We start from the raw sequence: 27,894 nt of genomic DNA, 5'->3' as shown, positions 1-27,894 counted from the left end.
GGTATCGTCGGCCACAGCTGCCCATTCGGGGCGAGTTCTCAACTCTCCGAGTCCAGCGGGTAGGAGCTCCTGGTTCTGGAGCTGCGCCAGAAGTGCAGGATCACAAAAGCCACAATCCCCAGCAGCAGGAGGGCTCCCAGGGCCCCAAAGAGGATCCCAAAGAATGCGCCGAGTTTCATACTCAGGTGTTCACAATGCTCGCCCCAGGGCGTGTAGATGGAGAAGGGCACACAGCTGGGGACAGAGAGAGACAGCACTGTCATGGGTGGGGAGGTCCGTCCACAGGGGAGGCTGTTCAGGGCAGCCTGGGCCCACCCACTGGGGACAGGGGCTGTGTCAGCCCTGAGGCCATGCTAAAGCGAGGCCACTGGGCGAAGGAGTTAGGCCTGGACCTTATAAACATGGGTGTAAATTTATCTGGAGTCAGCTCCACCAGGACAGGAGGGACCGGGGCTCACCACAGGTGCGCAGGCGCAGTCACAAACCGCATCCCACCCCACAACCACCCACAGGGCGGGGCTCCTCCCTCAACTCAAACCACCCTCTACTTTGATGGGATCTGGAACTGCAGTGGGCCAGGGGTAGACCCAGGGCCCTAAGGTGACAGAAGCCGAATTTGGGATAGATCTGAAGTCTTATTGCTGTCCTTAAGGCTGCTGCTCAGAGTGTTAATGAACTCAAGCATGCATAAGGTGCTAGATTAAGGGGCTTTCTGAGGATGGGTGCTCTTATGGAAAGGCAGAGTTGGCCCAAGACACAAGAAAAAGGACTCCTTTTTCATGCAAAGTGGACCACCTGAGTATCCATTCTGGAGAAGCACAATCAGTTTGAAGGAGTTTGACTCAGGAAACCATACCCTGCTTCTTAGCATACTGGTTTGTTTCTTCTCACCCCTCACCTGCAATTCTCTCATCTTCAAAATAGTTATGATACCTACTTTGTGGCTGGTTTGAGTTTCAGAGGTAATATAGCATCTTTACTCTCCACACAGAGTAAGGATGCACCACTCTCATTTCCCACTGTAGGGTAGGCCCAAGATGGCTATAGTTAGGCTCCCTGGCCAAGACTTCCAGCAGGCTACGTTTTTAGTAGGTAGCCAAGTCATAAATGCCCTGATTCAGCATATGTACTCAAGGTCATAAAAATCTACTTGTGAGCATACGCTCACTTCCCACTGTGCATTCTGTGACCTGCATATAAAAAATCCTACGGAAAGGCTCAGTGACTGCTGCCACCTTTGAATAAAGGATAGCTACTATCCCAACTGTGCCTCACACCTTCTTTTACCTGCTGGGATCTGGAATCTATTTCCCAGGGTCTGAGCCAGGAAAGACACCCACCATCCCTTTTCCTTTGGTCCCTGTTCTTGCTAATTACAAAGGAAACTTTGCAGTGTCTTGCCCAAATTAGATTCCCCTGCACTGTTTCCACCTCCTGCCCAGAGATCTACAAACCTGCAGCGGGGTCCATTAGGCAGGTGTTGGCACTGGCCTCCATGTTGACAGTAGCCTAAAGTGCATGGGGATACACAAGTGACGCCACTTTGGGGGCTGTAGACAAGGTGATAGTTCTTGTAGCCATTGCATTTGAAGTAATCATCCAGCATGCTCAGGTTCACTGTCAGGTTGGACAAAGATGCACATGGAAAGTAACTGATTAACACTAAATTCATACCTTTCAACCAAGAATTTCATTTTCAAGTATTTATCCTAAGAAATAGTTAAAAGAGTACACAAATACATATCTATGGGTAATCAGATCAGCACAGTTGATAATGTCAACAAAGTTTAAAAGGAGGGGGTCTTGTAAATAAGACTGTATACCCTTACCAAAGGAATGGCAGTCTCTAAGGTATGGAAATGCACCGGTAAAGAACAAAACTTTGAAGCTGAATTGAAATTCAAACTCTGCTACTAACTAGTTGTCTGATAGGGAAATTTTTCTCAGACTCAGTTTCTCTATTTTTTTTAAATTTCAGATTTCCTATTTTTAAAAGAAAATTATAATAATAGCATTGACCTTGCTGTGAGATTTAAATGAAATGTCATATGCAGAGTACATAGTATAGTGCTTGACATAGAATGAGCACTCAATAAGGCAACAATTATCATACTGTTTAAAATATATCATGATACTACATTTAAATAAAACATAAAATAATATAATATATCTGTTGAGTTGAATACTACCCAATGCCTAGGAAAGCTTGCAGTGAGATAAGAAGGTCTCTAAAAGAATGTGGTAAGGAGGGAAATGGAGAGGGGAGCTGGCCACTCTCCTTATCTTCAGTCCTTGGGAGAGGATCTGAAGAGAGTGACCCTATTTTAAAAGAATGTTCTCATAAAACATCTGAGGAAACCCCCCTGCCTGGTGGGCATGCACCCAATCCTGTCTATTCCTCCTGCTTATAGGTGTGTGTGGGGGCTCAATTGCATCCCTGCCTGCTATTGAGGAGGGAGGGAGTGATAAAATGTCCAAAACCTCTCTGTGGAGTCCTCCAAGTTCCTCCTTTGGGATCCATAAACAGTACACTGGGACATTTGCAGCCCTGGGCTTGAACAATATCAAATGGGAGTATGTATACAATTCATGAGATAAGATACTCACCATTACTTAATGAGGAGGCTATCAAATATTAGGTACAATTTGATCCCTTATTTTATTTTATTTAATATTTATTTATTTTTTAGTTGTAGTTGGGCACAATATCTTTATTTTATTTATTTATATGTGGTGCTGAGGATCGAACCCAGGGTCTCGTACGTGCTAGGCGAAGGCTCTACCGCTGAGCCACAACCCCAGGCCTTGATCCTTTATTTTAAAAATCAATATGAGAAGGTCCTTAGTCATAAAAGAAAGTTCAGAAAGATGTATACAAAGTATCATCTCTGGGGGTTGGGATTACAGGTTATTTTCTTTCTTTTTTTGGGGGGTGGTTTTTTTTTTTTTTTTTTTGGTTTTTACTAAAGTTTCAGCAATAAACATACTGTACTTGTATAATAAAAATTGTGGATTTTCTTTAACAAACATCACAGTCATGGCCAGGGTCATTGCTCCCATTCCTCCACCCATTCCTGCCACCCATTCCTCCCACCCTGATTGCTCAGCGTATCTGAGGGATTTCTCCTTGTTGCCCAGGAAGGGGCTTGAACTGGTTCTAGAAGGAACTCTTGCCTGGCTCTAGACCCAAGTGGAACAGCAGTTTCTATTATGTTGGGAATGGTCATTGTCCTGTAGTCTGCCCCATCCGGAAAAAATAGAATGGGTTATTCCTTGTTCTCGCTGATTCCCATTCCAGGAGAACCAGGGGCTGCCCAAACCAAGAAAGGCCTCAGAAATCCCATGTCATTTTCCAGACAGAGGTGTTAAGGCTGGGCTTGGGGAAGGTGCTCACACAGGGCCACACCCTTTCAGTAGTTGGGTATCTCTGCCCCTGGCCAGTCTTCAGGTTCCAACTTAAGATCCTCCAGATAGAGCGCAAAGGTGAAGGCAATGTCCTTATGTATGTTTGTTGGTTTTTTTTTTTTTTTTTTTGTACTGGGAATTGAACCAAGGGGAGCTCTACCTCTGAGCTTTTTTTTTTTTTTTTTACTTTTAGACAGATCTAACTTTTTTTTTCAGTCCTTTTTTTTTTTTTTTTTTTTTTACTTTTGGACAGATCTAACTTAGGTTGCTGAGGCTGGCTTTGAACTTGTGATCCTCTTGCCTCAGCCTCCTGAGTCGCTGGGATCACAGGTGTGGGTCACTGTGCCTGGTCCCCTGTGCATATTTAAGCACAATGGGCATTTTAAGAAAATAACAAACAATTTTTCTAAAGAAAAGAAAACCATTAGCAGCAATAGTCAGGAAGGCCTGGATCAGCTGGGGACGTAGCTCAGTGGTAGAGTGCTTGCCTAGCATGCCCAAGGCCCTGGGTTCAATCCCTTGTTCCCTGGGCCCAGAGTAGAGCAGGGGGCATATTTGGAAGGCCAGGGTTGGCAAACTGCAGTGTGAAACTACCCATGTTGGGGCATTAGCAGTATTTTGTGCCCCTGCTTGGAATCTCAGCTTTTGAGAGAGAAATTTTTCTCAAACATTACAAACAACAAAACTAAATTAACTTGCTTCTTCCTTGTCTGGGGACCACCATGAGTTTGTGTAGCCTGAAGATCTGAAACAGGTTCCCTCTATTCCCTGCCTCACCCTCTCCCAATTGTTCCCAAGATAGAGTGACTCACGAGCCATCACATCCCGCACATCTTCCCAGGAGATGGGGTGGAAGACAACATCTATGCGGGGCTCCTGACTCTTCCAACTCTCTGAGGTTACTGGGAAGAGGAAGGCCTCCACCACGGCCTCCCGCAGCTGCTCATTCAGGAAGTGTATGACGGGGCCCCGAGGACGGTACTGGAACTCCGAAGTGACCAACCAATGCTGAATGGATTTTCCTGAGGCTGATGCTGGGAGAGAGCTATGTGGGAGGGGGTCAGTGAGGACTTCAGGGGTGGGGGCATGAGACATGCGGGGGCCAAGCAGGGACAGTCTCACTTACGTTTGTTCTACGTGACTGTTCCAGAGAAAGGCCCGCACGTCCAGGGTCCCTAGTCGGTATGCCACCTGCGATGGAGGATGGGCAACGGGAGGGCAGGGTGGTGGTGAAGCCCAGACTAGAGAGGAGACCCCTCCCACTGCAATGCATTTCTTTATCCCTGACTGGTTTCACCTTTGAAAGTGAACCCAGGATCCCCAGATTGTTTCCCACCCATCTCTGCATCCCCACACTCCAGCCAAGTCTAGAGATGAGTTATTGGTAAGTGAAGGGCTTTCCATTCTTTCCCCCTCCACCTCACATTTACAAGAGGGGACTCTGAAATGAATGACCCCAGCTTGCCTCTGGTCCCTGACTCACCAAACCATAGCTTCCCGTCATGTATACTGAACATCAGTTGCTTAGCCACACCGAGGGATGGACAGGTGCTGGGATCTCAAGGTAACTTAGGAAGAGACTGCACTCAAAGAGCCCATGTCACGTGCAGTAGATAAGCGTCTATGGATTTTGGCATTTCAGGGTGGGGTGCTCTGATAGTAGGGGTAGTAATAGTGATTGCATATTTGTTTGGTACCGGAGACTGAACCCAGGGGTGCTTAATCACTAAGCCACATCCCCAGTTCTTTTGATTTTTTATTTTGAGAAAGGGACTTACTAAGTTGCTTGGGCCTCGCTAAATTGTTGAGACTGGCTTTGAACTTGTGGTCCTTCTGCCTCAGCCTCCTGAGCTGCTAGGATTACAGGCATGCACCACCACTCCAGGGAGTAATAATAATTTTTTGAATGCTTGTCGTGTTTCAGGCACTGTGCTAAGCGCCTTATGTACATTATTGTTTAAACCTAGACACAACCTATTGACATAGGTACTATTATTATCCCTACTTATACAGATGAGCAACTAAAATGCTTGTCTAATTATTATACCTGCTCTAGTAAGTGGTAGGGCAGGGATCTGAAGCCCATGTCTGGTATTCCAGAGCCTCAGCCACTCAACAACTGGGCTGCTTTGCCTGCAGTTGAGGTGTGGACAAGGACATGGGGCCAAGGGGCAGGACCCCCAGTTCCCCCTGGAAAGTCAGAGTAGAAGTGAAGTGACCACTTGTGCTTCTTCCACATAACACCAAAGAAGTACAGGACTTGAGAGACACTTGAAGGGAGAGAATGAGGTGACTTGGCACCCTAGGTTCTGCTCATGGCGATGGGTGAGTCTCACCCCTTCTGGGGTCTCTAACCTGAGGCTTCCTGGTTCCCTACCCCAACCACGGACCTCCCCTGGGCAAGAGGCTCCAGCCTCCTCTGGCCAGTGGATCTAGGAAAGGGACACATAAACGATGGCCCAGCCCCAGCCCCAGCCCAGCACACAGCACTGACCGAGGCATTGACATCTGTGATGGAGGCGTTTTGTTCTTCAGTGAGAAAGAGCCGGATGATTCTGAGGGGAAGCTCTGGAGGTGGAAGAAGCCAGAGTCATCACCATCTCTATCCAGACTTGTCTGAGAAGTCCATTGGGCCAGCCCACGGGGAACATTTCATTCCCCAGTGACAGTCACTGGCCACTTCCTGCTCTCACCCCGGTTCTCCCTCTAGGCTGGCAGGGCTTCTGCGGAGCCTGCCTCACTGAGCCGGGAAGCCTCTGTTTCAGCCTCCCCTCAGCAGGTCCATGGTTAGGGCTTTGGCAGCTGCCCTCATGACCCCCACAGCCTACAGCTTACCATGTGAGGAAACAGTTCAGAGTTCTATTCTGTGAGTTTGAGGAACTTAGCCCTGGACCCTAGTTTCCCCACCTTCCCCAAAGATGAGAAGAGTGTGGAGGCCGAGCCGGCAGGTGCATCTGGTCCTACCTCTATAGACGGTTGGAGTGAAATTGTTCCCAGCCACTAAGCAGCGGTCGTCAGTGAAGGCTGGGGGACAGGTGCAAGTGGGCTTGCAGCCCAGTGTCTGGGAGATGTAGCAGTGGCCGTGGTTGTAGCAGTAATTTACAGGACAGGAATGGTTCCAACAGGCAAAAGTGTCCTCCATAGCTGCAGAGGGAGCAGGGAGGTCAGCAACACCACACTGGGGCAGCTGGGGGGGGAGGGGAGGGACAGCCTTGAGAAACTGTTTTAGGGGCATCTCAGTTTCTTCCCCCTCTGCCCCTTCAATCTGTGCTCTGCTGGTGGACCATGCTGAACTTTGAACTATCCTCCCCTTTCCCACCCTTTCTTGCAAGGTGACCCTTTTCCTCTGCCAGGTAGGTATTCTTTCACTTCTGCTGAAGTAGTAGTGTGTTTGTCAGAGCCTCTATATCCGGGAAGAACCCGAAAGGCTAGTGGGAGAAGAGCCCCTCACCCTGCACTTTCACCTCCTCTTAGGCTGTGGCTCTGCCCATTCTGGCTTCTGCTCAGAAGACACCATGTTCTGCTGACTTTCTTTGGTCACCTTCAGGGGCTTGAGGGGCAACCTCCTTGTGATCTCCTTCATGGTGACTACAGAGGCCCCCAGGTGAAGGAACAGATGAGTGGAAGAGGATTCAAAGGAAAAATGCCCTGACTTGTGAAATGCAGAGCCAAGGGGGCCTGAAGTCTCTGAAGACCCCCCAAGGAGTCCTCAGGCCCCAGCTTGTCTCTGATTTTTTGGATTTCAGACCATTTGAGTCTTTTGCCCTGGGTTTTCTCCATCAGTGTCTCAGAGCTGCTCTGCCCTGGCCCCTCCCCTCTGCTTGGACAACCTCTTCTCCCTCAGTGCCATGCCAGCCACTGCCTCCTATCCAAGCCATCCTTACCCTGGCTTCCCGTGGTGAGCACTCTAAAGACTAACTAAAAAAGGAAGACCAATGGTTTGCCTTTGGCTGCCCTTGCCCTTGAGATGTCACCTGGCCCCAGAACCTCCTCCTGCCAGGGCCCTGTTCCCAGCTCACCTGCACAGTGATGTCCGTCCCCGGTCATGTGTGGAGGGCAGGCCCCACAGCCCACCCCAGGATGGCACTGCACACCCGGGAAGCACTGCTCGTCACATGGATCCCTGGAGCGTTCACAGTACTGGCCGAAGGTCTCCCCATTACACTTGCAGCTGGCCACCTGAAACAGGGTGCCGATCACTGGTTGGCCAAAAGGCTGAGCCACTGAGGGCTTCTGGGTGTCTCTATACCACCGACCTCTCTGGTATGGGAACCCATGGACCCGAGTCCTTAGAATCTACTAAACAAAGTTTTTTTTTTTTTTCCATTATTGGTTCTTTTTAATTATACATGACAATAGGATTCATTTTGACATAGTTATAAATGCATAGCATATAATTTGTTCTATTTCAGTCCCCAGTACTTCCCCTCCTCCTCCCCTCCTTCCTCCCCTGTTCCATTCCCTCTGCTCTCCTGATCTTTCTGCTGTTTGCTTGTGGATTACATGATGGTGAGATTCACTGTGGTATATTCACAGATGTACCTAGGACAGTTAGGTCTGAGTCACTTCACTGTCTTTCCCTATCCCATCTCTCTCCCTTCCCTTCCTTCCCCTTCTTCTCCCTTCCCCTACTGATCTTTCTTCTATTATTTTACTTTTAATCTCCCCCACTTATCTTGGGTTAGCTTCTGCATATCAGAGAAAACATTTGACTTTTTGGGACTGGCTTATTTCACTTAGCACGATAGTCTCTAATTCCATCCATTTACTAGCAAATGCCTTTATGTCTGAGTAATATAATATTCCATTATATATATATATATATATATATATATATATATATATCTCACATTTTATTTTTCCATTCACCTGTTGAAGGGAACCTAGGTGGACTCCAAGCTTGGCTATTGTAAATTCTGCTGTTATAAACACCTTCTTGACCAGGCTGGGCCTGTAAATACTGCCTAAAACCACATGACCCTCCTGTCCACTCAGCCTTCCTGGGCTGCTCTTTACCCTAATCCCCCTGCCTGGCCATTGAGCAGGATCTCAGACTCAGCCTTCTCACACCATATCTTCTTCCCTGGAATCCTTACTGGAGTAAGACAGGGAAGGAGGAGAGGGAGAAAAGAATACATCAGCTGGACAAGACTCGTGGGTGAGTATCTTGGCTGGAAACATTGATGAAGAAGAGTATCTCTGAGCTAAAAAAGAGACTCCCTTAAACTGGAGAGGGAGAGAGTAAAGAAGAAAACAAAGGAGCTTGGGGGTGTTCAGACAGAGGGGCTTTCACCTCTCTTCCAATGCCACGATGATAAGGTCCCAGAGAGAAAGGTCTGGGTGCTGCTCTAGGCAGAAGGCCCATAAGCAAGCATCTCAGGCAGGTTTCCTGGGCATGAGCACAGCACAGCAGCAGTGTCGTGTGTCCTGGGGCCACAGGACGGGCTGAAGGACCTATGCTGGAGCCTGAGTGCATCTGCCCAGGGAGAACAGCACCTTCCCACCCACACCTCAGCGACCCATGCTGGGGAAATGTAAGAAAGGCCTACGCAGAAGATCCCTACCAGCCTGGAAGAATGGAGCCACAGGCAAGGAAGTTCTCTGTCTTCACCCGAGTGTGTGGCCTGAGAGGGCACCTGCTGCACTCAGCCACCACGGCTCCTCCCACGTCCCCAACAAGCACCTTCCCCAGGAGGGGCTGAATCATCACTACGCTTCAATTCCCACTTTCTTTCCTCTCAACACAGAAACCTTCTTCCTCCCGATTCCCCACACTCACCTCCATGGAGGAATTGCCCACCCATCTGGTCTGATTGTATACACACTGGCTCTCTGCACTGCAAAAGCAGACCACAGTCTTGGGCTGGAGTACAGATGACAAGTTAACATTGGCTTTTCTTGCTAGAATCTCCAGAGTGAATGGCTCCAGCACCTTTGGTGTCCATAGCAGAGTACCATTCTCTGTCCGGGGAAGACGAAGTGGGTAAGGGCTAGGAGACTCCTCTGCTCTGTGGTCTGAGGTGACCTGCCAACTAATACCCTGATTGCTGGCTCTGGGCTCCGCCCCATCCACTTCAGACCTCCCCCCCAAAAGAACACACCAGACTCCACTTACTGATGGTAGGTGGAACTCCACAAAGGGGAAGACCCTGTCCCCTGAAGAGAACCCTGCCTGGGCCTGTACCAGGATATCCTGGGCAATGAAGGATGAAGACCAGGATCCTCCCAACACTTCCCCAGGCTACACTGCAGGCCACCCTGGCTTCATGTCAGAGCAGCGTCTTCCCTCACCCTGATTTCTCAACCAACACCCCCCCCCCCCCGCCTTTAACTTCCTGGACCTCTGACCGGCTACCCCTTCAGACACCAGACTATGGGAAAACACTCCTAGATATCTGTGATCAAACCTGTCTTATGTTTTCTTTTCTTTCTTCTTTTTTTTTTTTCAAGAAAATAAGAAAAGTCTCCTTTAAACAGTAAGTTGAAAGGAACCAATAGTAGGAAATACATGGGAATAACTCCCCAACCACAACTCTTCAGGAGAGGAGCCCAATGGAGAAGAAAATCTTCGGATGTCATTGTCTTGCACCAGGGCAGATGCCACATGGAATAAAAGGGATGCAGACAAAGCACTCCCTCCTTTTGCACAGAGAAAGAGGCAGTCAGAGCTCAGAATAAGGTCTCTGCAAGCTTTGATTTAGCAAATAATGGTCACCAGCACAGTGACTGCAGGCAACAGAAGGAAAGCTACGTCCCTGTGCTTTGATCCTTTGACCCAGATCATAGATGCAAGCCTGGGGGTCTCTAACACTTTTTCCAGAGGGCAGGACCAGCTCTGCTTGGTCCCAGCACAGAAAACCAGACAAGAAGGGACAGAGCCAGGAAAATGTGGTTAACCAAGGCAAAAATAGTAGAAAGGTACCAAGAGGAAGTGTTTGTGTTTCTTTAAATCTTGTCCCACCTTCTATCCTTCTTTTAATAGATATAAAAATGTTGTAAAGTAGTAGTTTTAATTGCTGTACTTGATCATTCTAATAATTTGATGAATGCATAATGACGATTAAAGATCACTGCATAAAATGAAAAACTAAAAAGTAACAATAAAAAAAGAATTGCATATTATTAGATGAAGATTAACTGGTCTTTGAATCAATTGTCTATGCCCAGAGCCAGCCCAGCCATCTGGTCAAATCTTCATAAGCCTGACACTGCTATTTGCTGGGGAGAGAGAGGTGCCTGTTTGAATTGTAGGTGTCCTTCCTAAGAAATGCTGGTCCTGGAGAGTCAAATAAAAAATGTTGCAGGGTAAAGAGATGTAAAATGACCCAGCTTGACTTTGAGCTCATCCTCTGACCACCTCCACCCCCAGATTCTTACCAAAGAGATTCATGTCAGGATTGTGGTCTCTGAGGGTGAAAGTGACATCCTGAGAGTTGCTTGTACATTGAATTCTCTTGGTCTGCCCCCTGTAGGCTTCGATCTCCTGGCAACCATCTATAAAGGGCGGGTACTCATCTAGAACAGAGAGGGGACAGGATGTGAGACAGGATCTGGTGGACAGAGGGGGAGCTTTCTCTCCACTTTTTCCCCTCTGACCTGTGTGAGACAGACCCAGCCCACTGCCCCACCTCTGGAGGCAGGAGTTAGTCTTGTCCCTGCCCTCAGACCTAGGCAGAGCACATTGGCCATGTCCTTGTCCACCTGTCCAAATCTTTAGACTCTCTTTCTCTACCTCCCCTTGAACAGGGCTCATCTCTAGCCCTTTCCTGTTCAGATCATCAATTTTAACATTGAGAAAGCCCTGAAAACCATGAGGTTGATGTCTACCTGGACACTGCATTAGCCTAGAAATAGAGGCAATTGGACCTTTTCAATGGTCTCTTTCTTGGAGTCCTGCTATTTTCATTCCATTGTTCATTCATTCATTCATTCATTCAGTCAGTCAACAAATATTTATTGAACACCTAATATGTATGTAAATGGTGCTACTCTAGGATATAGCAAGAAGCAAGTTGTGAAAAAAAGATACCTGTGGACATCACAAAATACAAGTAATTATAAATACAAAGGGGAAAAATAAGGAGGTCAGGTGACTAGGAAGTGTGGTGAGTGTGAAACTTTAGATAGGGTGGCCAAGAAGAGCTCACTGAGGAAGGGACTCAGAAGGAGCAGAGGGGCAGCTGGTAGCTGTCTGGGGAAACAGGCCTTCCAGGGAGGTCTGAGTGGAGAGGGAGCGCTATATGTTTAAAGAACCCAAAGGAGCCCCTAGGTCAGGAGTGGAGAAAGCAAGGCAGGGAGTGTTGGAAAGAGAAGGCCACGGGAGCAGACTGAATAGAGCCATAGAGGCCACAGTGATGGCAGTGTCCTCGTCCTCAGAGGAGTAACACCAGAAAAATGACCCATTGAAGGAAGCGCCATAGGAGGGGGGCTCCTTACATGCCCGCCCCTTCCCTGGGCCCCCTGCCACTTACTGATGGAGGTGTTCATCTGCTGGTAGCTTCTAAAGAGCATCTTGGTGTGCAGCCCGGTGTCTGTGTTGTTTGTGGCCAGGGAGTCGTAGATGCATTGCCTCTCTCCATTACACTCCGAGATCAAAAGTTTATTCAAGGACTTGTTTATGAGTTGGTCATAAAAGACAGGGGTGAAATTGGAAGGCGGATGGTCGATCCTTTTGCCAAGGAGGCCTGATCCGTTGACCTTCCCTATGACACAGGAGGAGCAACAGTGGTGGTACCAGGGGTGGGGCTCCAGCCATATTTCAGCTGCACCCACTTCTTATCCTCACCATATAATGTTCAGGCAGGGGAGGGGGCAGGGAAGGAGGCATGGATTTGGCTTCTGTTTTTCTTCTCCTTTTAGGTATTGGGGATTGAAACTAGGGCTTCATGCATGCTAGACAGGCACTCTGCTACTGAGCTACACCCCAGCAACAGCATCCAGCTTCTGAGCCTGGAAGTTTCGATCATTACTTCAGGCCACCCCTTCCCCTGTCCTGTCTTCCCAGTCGAGACATGTAGGTAGGATTGGAGGGTGCATTTCTAGGGTGTCTGCAGAATCCTCAGACCCTTACCAAGGATGGAGGTCTGGCCCCCACAGCCCTGAGGGAGACAACATACAGAGACTTGGTCTCCCCCGTCTGCCCTGAGGATCTGAGGCCCCACTTACAGGTCATTCCATAGTGAAAAAGTGTCTCCTCAGAGCTGTTTCTGGGAACAGCTGAGCCATTGGGCATCATGAAGTCGTCTTCTGGATTGTCGTTCCATACCCCTGAGGGACAGAGTAGGAGGTTGGCCACCAAAGGAATGTGGCTCTTCCCTTCCCTGGGGAGCATCCAACAGGTCAGTTACAATGGATCTCAGTTTGGGCCCCAGAAGGAAAGAAGGGGACCATGACCTCATACCCCACCCCTCTTCTTCGGGGGGGGAGGAGGAAATGAAGAAAATGGAGGAAGGCAGGTGGCAAGGTTGGGGGGAATGTGGAAGGCAAAGAGAAAAGAAGGACAGATGTGGGAGACAGGAAGGTGGCAGGGCGGCCATGTTCCCTAGGGTGGCAGGAGAAGGACCAGGCTCCATCTGGGGTCTCAGCTCCTACTTCTTACCCAGGAGCCCCTCTGTGTGGTTTCGATACTCCTCTGGGAGGCTAGAGGAGGCATGGAGGATGTTGGAGAGAGCGATGACTGAAATGGCCACCGTCCCATCAAAGCTGGCTGAAACCTGGGAGCCATTGCGGGTCAGTAGGACTCCAGTGGTGTTGAATATCTCTGGGCCTAGAAGATAGGGAGGCAAGTGAAGAGACAGCCAGTACCAGCACCCTGGAGGCCACAGGACTTGGCAGCAGTGAGGGCTCATGACCCAGAGGAGACTCTAAAAGCAGGTCTGGGATGTTCTGAGAGTGTCTCATCTAGAGGCCCCACCCAAGCACTCAGGCCACCCTCAAGGCCCACTGCATCTCCTTCTTCCTTGAGCCTGGAGATGGGGGCTACCGAAGGAGTAGACTCACAGCACTGGAAGGAAGGAGGGAAGCAAAGAGAGAAAATGTAATGCCAAAGGGACTACAGGGGTGGTGACCACTCTGCTCTGCCCAGTGCTATCATCTCTATTCCCCAGCACACTGCTCCCAGGGTGCTGAGCACCTTGCTGACCTCTACCCTGGGACTCAGGAAAGGGTGACTGACAGCCCTCCCTAGCCTACCTTCTGGGTCTTCACGGTTGGTCTCAAATGTCACATTCTGGTTATTGTGCAGAACATGGATTGTGTCTTCCCGCTCAAGGAGCCACTGAACCTGGAAAGTAATTGGAGGAAACTTCATTTCCATTGGAGTAGGTGGAGCCAAGGTCCAGATAGGAGGCTCTAGAGAGCAACTCGGCTAGGACCTAGTCTCTGGAAGGAGAGGAAGGCGATAAGGAGGGTGGCAATGAGGTTCTGCCAGCTGACGTGTACAGAAAGGTTGGCATGGCACATTTCTTGGATTATCTTATTTAAATTTCACAACATCAACACTTTACCACAAGAAAAAAGCAACACAGGAAGCTCAGTGGTTTTTCAAAGTGAAACAACTGGTAAGAGGTGGAGGCGGGACCCTAATCCTGCCATTTAGAGGTTTTACTCTGAGGGCTCCACTGGCAGGATGTGTCCCCCCCTCTTTCTGTCCCTTCCCATTCTTTGTTCTCTTCCTCCTTCTGGGCCTTGGTATCAGCTGAAGGTCCCTGAGGGCCTCTCGGGTGGTGGAGTGCGGGGTGGTGCAGGGATCCTCTGGGCGTCCTCCACTCACTGTGATGGGGCCCAGGCCGCTGGAATTATATTGAGCAGCAAAGGCGATGAAGTTGGTGGCCCTGGCTGAGCCTGTCTGGGCAGTGCGGCCCTGCAGCAGGAAGGAGGAGTTTCCATCCCTGCCTCGGACCAGCAGGAAGTCCCCCAGCCCATTGAAGGTATAATTGGCACCATCCAAGGTGGTGATGTGGGGGTCTCCAAACATCCAGGCTGGAAACAAGGAGATAACACATTACTAACAAACCAGGGCTGAGATTCCCCCTGCCCACCAGGCAGGGCATCTGCCAAGTGGACTCAACCCTGGGCAGATGCTCAGGGGGTATAGAACCTGCCCCCAAGGCCTCTTGTACTTGTGTTCCCCGACCCCATCCACATCCCTTTCCTAACTCTATATTCAAAGCCCCTCTATTTGCTGTCAGCCCCACATAGGAATTGTCCCCATCTTTCCTTGTGACCCCAGGTCTGCCCCAGGAATCTGGTCCTCTCCCAGGCCTGGCTCTACATCCCAGAGGCCAAGGGGATGCTCTGCGGGGGTCCCAGTCCTCACCGGGCCGCGGGGGTGTGTATCTAGCACAGCTGACGCGGGGCCGCCTTTGCTGGTACAGGATGCAGAAGGAGGGCTTGTCGTTCCAGCGGCAGCACCAGTTCTGTGTCTCCAGTTCCTTGTCTGTGGAGGAGATGGGTGTGTTGGGGGTCAGAGGGGAGGCCTTGGAGAACAGCTGCAAGATGGCATCAGTGGCAAGAGCATGGCTTTGGAATCAGGCACAGAGCAGTTCCCATCCCACTCTCATGGTGATGGATCAGATTCTGTCTCCCTTGTAGGTGTGGAGTCCCAAGGCTCCCAAAGAGCCAGAGTGGGGAGGACGTGGGGAGAATGGAGACTATGATGTACAGACGGAAGCTGGGTGAACACAGATCATCCTGCACCCTCTCCCCCAGACCTCCATGTTTTCTAGCTCCCTTGGAGGGTCTCTGCAGGGAAAAAATTCTGTCTTCCACCAAATGGCCTGCTGATGTGGGCTCAGGGACTGGTTCAGGCTAAGTACTCTCCCCCTGCCTGGAAATATGTCCAGGCAGGGGGCCATGGGGCCAAGTGGAAATGAGGCAAGAGGCCCTTAGTCATAAATCTCTAGAATGCTAACGGACAGGGATGGTGGAAACTTCCTAACTTCACAAGATCAGAGAATTGAAGGCCAAGGGGAAAAGAGCTGGGAAGGAATGGGGACAAGAGGCTTCATATGAGGGTCGGAAAGAGCGGTGGGCACCAGAGCGGGTGGGAGCGAGATCTCCGAGGATGCACATACCAATCTCCCAAGGACTCTGCACATGAAAGCCTTCTTGAAACTCTCCCCAGGGCCCATAGCTGCAGCACACGCCACCACGCCAGGAGGAGAAGCTGCACAAGTGTCTTCCGCGGAAGCCCCACCATCCTGCAACGAGGCCGGGAGTCCTCAGGCCCAGGCTTGGGTGCCTGAAGTGGGGCAGGGATGATAAGGAGATGTCTCTGGGGAAGGGGCTGAGAGTGTATTAGAAAGGGGAGTGACAGTATGAACAGAGGAGATGGTAGGTGGGCTTGTGGGGATCAGGAAGAAGGTGTCACCTATGTTGACCTGCTGGAACCGTAAGTCCCATCGCCCCTGCTGCCAGGAACAAGGGCAAGAGATCTGGTTCCAGTTCCATCTGGGCCACTGAGGCTGGCTCTTTAACCACCAGAGGCACTTGAGACGGTAGTTGGGCCTTTCTTCCCCGTGCAGCCTGTAGACCTGCAGCCCCCGGAGGCCTAGAGAGGCAAGAGAAGAGGGATTAGCCCGGGACCTGGGGCCACAGGCTCTGTTTCAGCGAATGCACCCCCATGTCTCTCACTGCCTCTCTGTGCAGGTCTTCCTGGGATGGAGCCCTTTTCAGATTGGCAGTGATTCCTTCCTTCAAACCCCTTGGACATGAGCTCCAAAGCCCTCAAACTTTGGCTTTCAGGGCAAAACTCTGTGCAAGTGCTGGGCGGGCAGGCCTTGCCTTGATCCAACTCGGAGCCAAACCCTGGTTTTACTCACCCACCTCCCATCCCTTCCTCTAAGCTCTAACACCTTCCAATCCCTCCAGATCAGTTCTGCTTCATGCACACTGCACTGTGGTCAGGGACACCACCCTCCACTCAATCATGCCAGGAGACACTGTCCTTCATGCCTCACCCTTGCTCTCCACCAGCAAAGACCCTCCAGTGGCCAAAGCAGCCAGGACAGAAGCTGGTGCCCAAAGGCCATCTGGGAGCCACCGAGAAGCTGGCATGTGAAGCAGAGACTTGCTGCAACACCCTGCAGCTGAGGAGTCTTCCTCTGCATCCAGGGAACAACTGTTTTTTCTTTTTTATTAATACATATTAATTTGTACAAAGCAATGGTTTTCCCTGGGACAGTTCTGTACATTATTCACCCTCCCTTCTGGCCTCTTTCACCTTCCCCACACTCCCTGGTCCTCTTTCCAGTCCCTAAGAGTCCCTCTTCTACCTTCAGGTCATTTTAAATATATTTCTTGATTTGTTTCAGTTTCCACAAATGAGGTACATGTGGAACATGTGATACTTGTATTTTTGTGTCTTGCTAATTCCCCTTAACCTGATGTCTTCTAGTTCCATCCATTTTCATTCTTCTTTATGGCTGTACTCTACTGTGTATATATTATGTTTTCTTTACCTCTTTATCTGTTGACAGGTGCCTAGGCTAATTCCACATCATGGCCATTGTCAATAAATATCCATACTATTTTCCATAGTGGCTATACAACTTACATTCACATCAATAGTGTACAAGGGTTCCTTTTTCTCAACATCTTCCCCAGCATTTGGGGTGAAAAAAGAATTTCAGTATAGTTGTGTTTGTTTTGCGGTGCTAGGGATAGAACTCAGGTGTGTGCTGGGCAAATACTCTAACACTAAACTAAACCCAGCCTTCAATGAAGTTTTGACTTGCATTTCCCTGATGGCTAAAGACATTGAGCATTTCTTTTTCGTATTTCTTATTGTCCATTTGTACTTCTTCTTTTGAGAAGTATCTATTCAGATCATTTGCCCATTTTTTGACTGAATTACTTTGTTGTTGTTAAGGTTTTTTGAGCTTTCTTTATATATTGTGGCTATTAATCCTCTGTCAGACAAATAGTTGGCAAAGATTTTCTCCCATTCTGTAGGCTGATTCTTCACTCTGTTGATTGTTTCCTATGCTGTGCAGAGCTTCTTAATTTGATATAATCCCATTTGTTAATTCTTGTTTTTGTTACCAGACTTATTGGATTCCTAGCCAGAAAATCATTTCCTGTGCCACTATTTTGAAGTGTTTCCCCTGTGTTTTATTATAGTAGTTTCAAAGTTTTAGGTCTTACATTAAGGTCTTTGATCCATTTTGAGTTGATTTTTGTACAAGTTGAGCTAGAGATCTAATTTTAGTCTTCTGCATGTGAACCTCCAATTGTTCCAGGAGCATTTGTTGAAGGGACTGTCTCATCTCCAGGGCATGTCTTTGGCACCTTTGTGGAATCAGTTGACTGAAGAGGTGTGAATTGATTTCTGGGCCCTCATTTCTGTTCCATTGGTGCTAGTGTCTATTTTTTGTGTCAATACCATGCTGAATTCATTACCATGGCTTTGTAGTATGTTTTAAAATCAGGTGTTGTGATGCCTCCAGTATGATGCTTTTTGTTTAGGATGGCTTTTGCTATTCTGGGTCTCTTGTGCTGCCGTATAATTTTTTTTTCTATTTCCGTGAAGAATGTCATTGGTATTTTAATGGAGATTGCATTAAATCTGCATTTTGGGTAGTAGGGTTGTGTGTTTGTGTGTGTGTGTGTGTGTGTGTGTGTGTGTGTCTATAGTGAGTGGGATTACTTTTCTGATTTCTTTCCCAGCAAATTCATTTTATAGGTTTAGAGAAAAGCTACTGGTTTTTATGTATTGATTTTCCCTCCAGTTACTATATTGAATTTTTTAGTTCTAAAAGTCTTTTGGTGGAGTTTTTGGAATTTTCTATGTATAAAATTATATCATCAGCAAACATTGATAATTTGACTTTCTCCTTTCCAATTTATATGCCCCTCCCTCCCTCTCTTCCTCCCTTCCTTTATCTTGCCTAATTGCTTTGGTTATACTTTCTAGCACTGTAGTAAATAAGAGTGATGAGAGTGGTCACCTCTATTTCACTCCTGATCTTAGGGGAAATGCTCTCAGTTTTTCCCCATTCAATAGGATATTGGCAATGTATTTGCCGTATATAGTCCTTATTATATTGAGGTATGATCTTTATGTACCTAATTTATTCAGGGCTTTTATGATAAAGTGATATTGAATTTTATCAAAATCTTTTTCTGTATCTATTGAGATGGTCATAAAACTTTTGTCGGGGCTGGGATTGTGGCTCAGCGGTAGTCTTCTGCATGTAAACCTCCAGTTGTTTAAAAATATTTAAAAAATAAATATTTTTTAAAAACTTTTGTCATTGATTCTGTTTTTGTGCTGTATTACATTTTTTATATTACATTTATTGATTTGTGTATGTTGAACCATCCTTGCATCCTTGGAATTAAATCAACTTGATCACAGAGTATGATCTTTATAATGTACCTTGTATTAAATTTGCAAGTATTTAATTGATGACTTTTGCACCTATGTTCATCATGAATACTGGCCTATAGTTTTCTTTTTTTGTTATTGTGTCCTTACCAGGTTTTGTTAGTAGGAGAATACTGGATTCATAGAATGAATTTGAAAGTGTATTCCCCTTTCCATTTTATAGAATAGTTTCAGAAGCATTGTTTTTCTTTAAAAGTCTGGTAAAATTCAGTAGTGAATCCATCCACTACTGGGTTTTTCTTTGTTAGTAGACTCTCTTTTTTTACTGTTTCAATCTGCTCACTTGTTATTTTATATTTAGGTTTTTTTTTAATGCCCTTTGGTTCAATTGGGTATGTCATATGTGTCTAGAAATTTGTCCATTTCTTCTAGATTTTCCAATTTATCCACATATAGTTTTTTTTTTTTTTTTAAAAAAAGGATCCTTTGGATTTCAGTGGTGTCTTGTAATGTCTCCTTTGTCACCTCTAGTTTTATTTATTTGTGTCTTCTTTCTCTTTCTTATGGTAGCTAAATGTTCGTCAATTTTATTTCTTTTCAAAGAGCCAACTTGTTTCATTGATCCTTTGTATTATTCTTTTAGTCTCTATTTCATTTATTTTCACTTGATCTTGACTTCTTTCATTCTACTGATCTTTGGTTTGCTTTGCTCTTGGTTTTGTGAAACCTTGAGATGAACTGGTAGGTTATTCATTTGAATAACTACTTACATGGCTGACCTTCAATGCTAAAACACCCTTTACTCTATCACATTCTGGAAACTATAATTTCTTTCTCTTTGGGGCCTCTGCACATTGCATTGAGTCATGGAGGAAGCAACATGGTTTGCCTCCGGATACTGAAGTCTTTTTACCAGAGTGAAAGCTATTTGATAGCAAACATAGTTGACCTTTTAACTTTTATTCAGCACACGGAGGTGCTAAATAAATGTTGACTGAACTTCAGATCTCTGGAACTCCTTTTGGTAGATTCTCTTAAGGGATCTTATCTGGGCTTTCATTTCAGCTCTGAGACAGGACATTTGGAGTATGGTTCTAACTGTCCACTTATATCCCCACCTCCCATTTTCCTTACTTCTAGGATCTGGGCCCCCACTGACAGACCTCCTGGATTTGGCATATCTGATTTGACTCATGTGAGACAGAGCTCCATAGACCACACAGTATCTAAGGGTATGGAAGGCACTAGTTGCTCCTTGGGCTCTCCCAGATCCAGAGTGTACTTGTAGGCTGTCAGACTATGCAGGGAAAGGCTTTCAGGATGATGGAGAAGTTAGGGACCCACTTTATAAGACTGCCATGACATCCAGAGTGAAGGACAAGAGAAGATTGAGTCCACCTAAAGTATGATAAGGTGGTGTTTTTACCTAATTTGGAATTCAAGAATCGGTCCGGACGATACTTCTCCCACAATGGCCGGGACATCAGTGGGCTGTTTTCAAAATACCCATCTCCACTGCAGGCAAAAGAAAGACTCTTAGTCCTCTGTCACTCATAGGTTCTTCCCTGTCCTTTGAAAGACATGAATTCAGTTAGTCTGCCAGCACTCAGTTCAGTTGGTCAGCAGTCAGCAGCTGGTAGCCTATTACTCAGTTGGTCAGTTGGGCAGCCAACTTAAATCCCTGAGTTCCAGTACTAAGGAGAAGGGAGGAGATGATAGGCAAGGTTGGAAAGGTTCTGTTTATTCCACATCTGATTTCTGACTGCAAGAAACCAGTAGGTCCACTTGGTCATGAGGTAGAAATGTGAAAATAACAAGAGTTCAGGCTTCCTTATCATTTGTTTCCCCTAAACTAGGGATGGAGAGGGACAGACGCCAGGGGCCAACATATTGCATTGGTTCAGAGCTGGACTCTGAGTCAGACAATCCTGGAGTCAACTGATGATCCCAACTCTTCCTAGCTTAATGACCATGGATAAAAGGGATCACAGTAATATCTACCTCACAGCATTGTGAGTATTCAATGCAGTAACATCTGCACATGGCCTCAGAACTGAGTGAGGACCCTATACGATGGCACCACCACCTCCAGCACTGACATCACATCCTCAGTGTAGGTCCAGACGGGAGGAAAGCCAGGAGCCTCACTACCCCCGTAGCCTGTAGCCTCACTCTGGGCGTATGACACAGAGCAGTGACTCCTGATCTTTGCTCTTCTGTGACACAGGCAAATGACACACGCATGTCATTTAGATGTTTTCAGGGTGGTGTGAGATTCCTTGCCAGGTGGGTAATTCCACTCCTTTCTCCTTTACAGCATATCAAGAATCAAGTGAAGCCGAGCACTGTGGCACATGCCTGTAATCTCAGCGGCCTGGGAGGCTGAGGCAGAAGGATAGTGAGTTCAAAGCCTGCCTCAGCAACTTAGTGAGGCCCTAAGTAATTTAGCAAGACCCTGTCTCTAAATAAAATAGAGAAAGGGCTGGGGATGTGTCTCAGTGGTTAAGTGCCCCCTGGGTTCAATCAGCAATACCAAAAAAAAAAAAAAAAAAAATCAGAGAAAGAAAAACAATCAAGTGAAATAAATGCAATTATAGGGCAACCTGAATACACTGTAATGTAAGAGAAAACCATATGCAGCAATGGCCAGTAATAAATGGCATGTAACCTTCACTACTGAGTATGCCACACACCAGCATATGGTTGGGATCCATTATGTCAGAGGCTGGGTCACGTCCACACACAGGTACCCACATTGCACCCATCCATAGACCCCTCCCTTCCCTCCTCTACATCCGGTGCCATCTAAGCTGCCAGGTGCCCCTAGGTAGGTAGATAATTCTCAGGAAGCCAAGAAAGCAGATTCCAGCCCCAGATGTTTCAGTTCAAATCAGACTTTGAGATAATTGCTTATCTGTTTGTATCTCAGTTTCCTTATCTGCAGAATGAGCATAACAAATAGTTCTACCTCATGGATGGTTGTGATAATCACTAAAATAATGTCTACGAAGTTTTTAACATAGTAAGGTTTTAACATGGCTGTTATTATGGTATCTGAGGAGTGAAGAGAAATCAAACATATCAATGGAAACTAGGGAATGCAAAGTTAAAAAATAGTGCAATGCCCAGGGACTAGGGTAGGAAAGATGGCAGGACGAATTGGGGCATTTTTCATCGGAAACAGCAATGAAGGAGGCACTGTGGGAAGTGAAGTGAGTGTGAATCACACGCATCAGTAAGGAGGAGCCATGCCTTGTGCAGGGGTGGAGTGTGCTGCTCAGTACAGAAGCCTTGCCTCCATGTCTTACCTGGAGAAGCCCATGAGGACCCCATTGCCCCAGCGCTGGGTTAGGTCCCACCGCATCCCATTACTCTGGTAGAGAAACAGGGCATAGGATCTGCTCCCATCTGTGGAGAGGATGGCTTGGTAGGTGTTGGTCTGGAGGTTGGTAGGAGACAAAAATAAGGATGCCTATGAGAGACATTGGGTCTAGTAGTAGTTCTCATGTGACCCCTTGAGTTCTCTCAAGACGGTTGTAATAAAAAGAGTGAATCTGGCTCCACGCATGCTCTCTAGTCCTGGTTTGAGATGTAATTATTTGCTGGATCCTACATATGCTCCTGCATTGCTATCCTTGCCATGAGGTGATGCAGCCAACAGGGGCCCTCAATGAACCTGCACTACAGTTTGGACTTTCATCCTCCAGAACTGCAGGTTAAATAAACCTCTTTTCTTCATAAGTATCCTGTTTCAGGTATTTTATCATGGTAATACAAAACTGACTAATATATAAATCATATGAAATTGCCAATGGTCAGACATATTTGATCAAAAAAATGCCATTTCCTGTTTCTGATTTCCAGGCTATTGTGAAGTCGTATAAGAAAGGGCTGAGGCAGGCCTGGCACACGGTGTGTGCTCAGCAATTAGTTCTGGCAAGAACTGCTATAATCAACAAGCTTTCCTACTTTCCTTGAGTCAGAGAGGGTTCTAGAAGAGTAGCCCCTCCCTGGGATTCTAGGATGGCTGACCCCCACATGTCTCACAGGGAGCCATTTTTGGTTCACTCACTCCAAAGGTCCACTGGGCAGGATAGGCAGGGGCATCGACCCATGTGACCTTGAGGGTCCACTTGGCTTTATAGCTCCAGGTGTTTGTGAACTTTTCAATCCAAGTCTCCACCTGCCGAACTGTCGGGTTGTATTCATCATAGAATGTCTCATATTCCTAGAAAAGGAAGGCAGGTAAGAACAAGAAAATGAGGGTTCCATTCAAGACCCCTGAGGGACCCCAACTTTCTGCTTAAGAATCATACTCATTTTAATGCTCCCATACTGCCCCTGCTTTCCTGTTCTAGGCCTGTGTTTTTACAATGAGTTTTTTAGACCTTAATATCAATTTAAATTTGGACTGCAGGAAAACATGGAATGGGATGGAGGAGTCCCCACCCAAAAATCTAAGTCCTTTGGACTTGAACTCATGCATCTCTTACCTCAAACCAGCTCAGATGGAATAACCATGTGTGCCCATTTTTACCTCCCCATGTCTGACTGGAAGCTCCTTGAGGACAGGCATGGTCTCTCCATCTTTGGAGCCTCTGCAGTGCATTATGGCAAGGGCACAAAACACATTTGCTGCAGTAGCCTTCATCATATGCTCCCACTGTCTGGAATTATTAACCCAATCTAGGAACACAGGAGAGGCCCTGTTTGACTCAGACTTGTTAGAATAGACTCTCTGCAGCTCTGTATTTTGTTTGTTTGATTTTTGAGACACTGGGGATTAAACCCAGGGCCTCGAACATACTAGCCAAGCACTCTACCACTGACCTACATGCCCACCTAGAGCTCTATTTTAAAATCAGTTGCTGACCTGCCAATCCCTATTCCTGTTGCCTGCAAGACTTCACATGTTTAGATTAGGTATTTTTGAGTCTGTTTAATATTCCTTATTGCCTTAGCCTCCCTATCCCATATTAAGTCTCAATCCCTATCCACGTGAGCCCAGGCAATGACAGAAGTGACATTTCCAGGATCCTGATTCTAAGGCTTTGAAAAACCCACCTGGTAAAATATGGTTCCCCTGCCGCCGGAAAAGTCAGCATCATCCCAGAATGGAGCCACCATGGCCACAGGTTCCCTTCCTGTGAAGCCTCCTAGAGGTGGATTGGGGTAGGAGAACTTCTGGTAATCTGACTTGGGGAAAATGATCTGGCCATTGTCTGTGAACTGAGAACCGGAGTTTTTGGTCAGCATTCAGGGAGAAAGTGAGGAGCCAACCTAGCTTCGGGCCAGCTCCTCAGAAGCATGGCCCCCAACGGCCTCTCTGGGCAGATCAGACATGTCAACCACCCCTGGAAGCTCACCTCTCCACTTTCTGTCTTCTGGGAGAGCTCTTTACATAATAACCTCACAAATACTCGCCAACCACAGGACAGTCTTCATATCTGAGGGTGATAGGCTGTGTCCTGTCTCGGTGTAGACCCCAGGTTTTTGCCCAGCTCCATCCTGAAGCCTGTGAACCCTCAGATGAGGCCAAAGAAATTGACACCCTCGCTTTCACCTTTGTTTCTTCCTCATCTTGTATCCTAAGGGCCCTCCCTGAGGGCGACAGGGGCCAATTCTGTGTACAAAATCTTCCTTGGGAGACATGGGCCAGAGAGAACCAGGAAGTAATTATAGAAGAGGGAAGTGGCCCCTAAACTGCTCAAGTTTGCCAAGTACAGCTTCCTACTCATAAAAAAGTCCCATGAAAACAGGGGTGAGCTGACTGGGCCCTCTTCTCTTTTTACTGGGGTAAGGACATTTGGTCCACATGGGGAGTGTAAGGATTCTGGCTGTGGAAATGTACAAGGCAGCGTTCCTCTGGTGAGCAAACTCTTGGAGGGTAACAGGCGCCCTGTTATCCACACTTGGAATATTCTACAGTTTCTCCCTGGAACTAGTAAGATGACTGATACATGCCCAATGCCCAGCTGCTATGGTAATGTCCTTCACAAGGAGGCTCTGTGTTAGAGTCTTATCAGCCTCAACCTTAATCTCAGACACTCAGCTTCTGGGAATAAAGGAACTTTCTTAGACAACACCAACGTGTCACTGGGCCTAAACCTGCCCACAAAACTGTAACTTTATACAATGAGCAATAAGTACTAATGATGTCAATGACCTAATGTAACCTATGGATATAAATAAAGCTGGCAGCTCAGAGAAGCAGCCCTTTTGACTTTGCCCCTGCACCTTGCTTGCTTCTGTCTCTTTTTGTTCTTCTTTACAGGGGAGGGAGGTTTGCCTCACTCCTGTTTTCCTCAGCTAGAGCTCTGACATTAAAGAAGGCTGTAAATGTCAAAATGATGCCTAGAAAAGATGGCTTCCATCCTCCCTTCCTTTTGGTCACAGGGTCATCTCCAACACTGAACAGAGAAGCAGGGCCCAGAAAGTACAGGTCTTGCCTCTTGGGCTGTAGTCAGAGACTCACGTAGAGAGAATCCCGCAGAGAGAAGCCAAGTGGGAAGCCAATCTGGAGCTTGAAGAGCTGCGAGGTGAAGTCCACAGTCCTGATAGACAACTGCAGGTCTCCAGAGCTGGACCCATAAGGGAAGAGGGGAACACCTGGCCAGGACAGAGAAGAGTACAAGTCCTTGTGGACCTTGACCTCCTTTCAGTCTCAAAGTGATCCCTAGGGAGCTTTCCCCAAGCTGTTCCTCACCCTTGTCCTCTGTTCCTCAAGGTGTTCCAGCAGGTCCTGACTGGGAGCCATCAAGGACTCTTCTCTCCACGTATTTAACACATCTCCTCATTTACTCTTACTGTTATGGTTTGGATATGAGGGGTCCCCCAGAAGCTTATGTGTGAGACAATGCAAGAAGGCTTAGCGGAGAAAAGATTGGGTTGTGAGACCTTAACCCAGTCAGTGAATTAATGCCCTGATGGGATTAGCTGAGTGGTAGCTGAAGGCGGGAAGGGTGTGGCTGGAGGACGTGGCTCACTGGGTTGTGCTTTAGGGTCTATATTTGTATTTGGCAATTGGAGTTTCTTTCACTCTCCTTTCTGATCATCATGTGAGCTGCTTCCCTATGCCACACAAGAAGAGGCACCTTCTTCTTCCATGATGTTCAGTCTCATCTTGAACCCAGAGGAAAGCCAGCTGTCTATGGACTGAGACCTCTGAAACTGTCAACTTTCAAATAAACTTTTCCTCCCCTAAAATAGCTCTGGTCAGATCTTTTAGTCACAGCAGCGAAAAAGCTTACTAAAACACCATCCCCCAGTCTGGAGAAAAACCAGTCCTGCTGTCAGAACACGGACAAACCATTCTACAGCTGTTTTAGGAGTCCTAATTCTTTTAAGAATTAAAATATTAAACTCTGGTGCAGTAAAGATTAGTAATTGAAAGGACTTTTCATAGAATGGGACTTGTTTCCTAAGATAGTATTTCTCCAAATAAACTTGAAGATTTCCTAGAATTTGTTCTAGGACCTAAAGATCCCTGGACTCCAGTTTGAGAGACCTTGTCCTAAATGTTTTTCAAATGGATCTTGCTTCCATATTGAGAGCTGCTAACTCCTTGGCGCCCTCTCTTGATATAGCTTGGGTACTGCAGTGGCCTGACCACCTCCCTTGGCCTCTTCACTAAACCCTCCTGCGAGTGTGTCCACACCAGCCGCCACAGTGCCATTCATACAAGGCAAGTCTGTGTCCTCCTGGTTTCCCTTACCTACGGGATTCTTGCACACACCAGCTTTCTCATATTCTTCACCTTACTTCTGGCAATCCCAAATGCTTTGAGGATCTCCTCTCCAGGTGACACTGGGATGCTTTTTTTCACTTCCATGCATTTGTTCCATTGCTCAGATCCTTCTCCCTGCCTGGAGTGTCCAGCTTGCACTTCTATTCACTCTTGCCTGAAAGCCTCTTGTCCATCTCGAACCCATTCCCACAAACTTTGGGGGCTTTCCATTTTGTGCTCCTAGTTTCCTGGGCTGGCATCTGTAAGAGAGTTGATCTGTCCCCTAATGAATGGCACATGATAATTTCCCTATCTCCAGCTCCTGGCCCAGTGCCATGCACAAAGCTACCTGTAAAACCCAATTCTACTTCTAAATGTCTCCTGTAAGGATCGTTCTGACTAAGAGAGTAGAAAATGAGCAAGCTATGGTGAGACTGAGCACTGAGTTAGACCACCCCTCTAAGGGAATATGCAGACAGACTGTATTTCTATGGCTCATTTGGGGCAGTGAGGTACCCAGAGAACAGGTTCCCTCAACTACACACCAAGGCTTTCATTGGCAAATTCAGTCCAGCTACCACCACTGCAGCCTTCACATCTAGTTCAGTTCAAGGGGTAGAGATACCACCTCCACAGCATCACTCACCTTGCCCAACCAGGACAGGGCGTGGGGAAGTTGTTGGGCGGGAACTTGTGGATGTGGAGAGAGCAGAGGTTGTAAGAGTCAGAGAGGTTTTAGAAGGAGGAGGTATTGCTGTGCTGGTGGCTGCACCCTGAGGGGATGTCTCTGCAGAAAGGGTCACTGGCAGAGTGTTTCCATTCAGGGAGGTTGATAGGGTTGATGTGGTCCCCTCTGGGGAGGGGCTGGAAGGAGGAGATGCAGATGTTTCCTTGGTGGAGGAGCTGGGTGTTGGAACAGTTGATGGTTCTGGTCCTGTTGTCCTGGAAACCCCTGAGGTGGCTGTTGGAAGACTTGCAGTTCCAGGCTGTGATGTGGTCCCTGTGTTTTCTGCAGTAGAGTCTATGGATGCTGTTGTGGTGGAAACCTCTGTTGTCACTGTGGGTGTGTTGCTGACACTGGAAGTGGACAAGCTGGTGAGCTCACCAGGAGGGGATGTCTCGGCAGAAAGAGTCACTGGCAGAGTGTTTCCATTCAGGGAGGTGGAAAGTTTTGATGTGGTCCCCTCTTGGGAGGGGCTGGGTGGAGGAGATGAAGTTGTTTCCTGGGTGGAGGGGCTGGGTGTTGGAACAGTTGATGGTTCTGGTCCTGTTGTTCCAGAAACCCCTGAAGTGGCTGTTACATGACTTGCAGTTCCAGTCTGTGATGTGGCTCCTGTGTTTTCTGCAGTGGAGTCTGTGGATGCTGTCATGGTGGGCACCTCTGTTGTCACTGAGGGTGTGTTGGTGACACTGGCATAGGACAAGCTGGTGGACT

The 27,894-nt window shown here is 47.4% G+C and overlaps 1 protein-coding gene across 1 annotated transcript; it reads right to left on the bottom strand.

Moving 5' to 3' along the window:
* Positions 1 to 38: 38 nt before the first annotated feature.
* On the bottom strand, positions 39 to 27,829 carry Muc4 (mucin 4, cell surface associated). Its single transcript, XM_071614894.1, has 24 exons — positions 27,761 to 27,829; positions 27,106 to 27,232; positions 25,209 to 25,342; positions 23,798 to 23,962; positions 22,806 to 22,961; positions 22,042 to 22,172; positions 20,160 to 20,248; positions 15,776 to 15,955; positions 15,480 to 15,605; positions 14,723 to 14,842; positions 14,177 to 14,385; positions 13,597 to 13,687; positions 13,004 to 13,171; positions 12,571 to 12,672; positions 11,877 to 12,107; positions 10,783 to 10,920; positions 9,185 to 9,366; positions 7,425 to 7,584; positions 6,370 to 6,549; positions 5,900 to 5,973; positions 4,532 to 4,596; positions 4,218 to 4,450; positions 1,455 to 1,617; positions 39 to 234 (listed from the first exon to the last, which is right to left on the bottom strand). Exons 1-24 carry the CDS (start codon positions 27,827 to 27,829, stop codon positions 39 to 41), a joined length of 3,489 nt encoding a protein of 1,162 aa, XP_071470995.1.
* Between the last annotated feature and the right edge of the window lie 65 nt (positions 27,830 to 27,894).

Source organism: Marmota flaviventris, chromosome 8 (genome assembly GCF_047511675.1).
Source record: "Marmota flaviventris isolate mMarFla1 chromosome 8, mMarFla1.hap1, whole genome shotgun sequence".
NCBI lineage: Eukaryota > Metazoa > Chordata > Mammalia > Rodentia > Sciuridae > Marmota > Marmota flaviventris.
This window is presented reverse-complemented; position numbering and strand designations above follow the sequence as displayed.

Coding starts and splice junctions, on each gene's coding strand:
- Muc4 (XM_071614894.1), bottom strand. CDS start 27,829: ATGACAGCATCCACAGACTCCACTGCAGAAAACACAGGAGCCACATCA. Junction 22,962..23,797: donor GGGGAACCATATTTTACCAG/GTGGGTTTTTCA, acceptor TTCCTTTTCTAG/GAATATGAGACATTCTATGA. Junction 5,974..6,369: donor CACTCCAACCGTCTATAGAG/GTAGGACCAGAT, acceptor TTCCACCTCCAG/AGCTTCCCCTCAGAATCATC.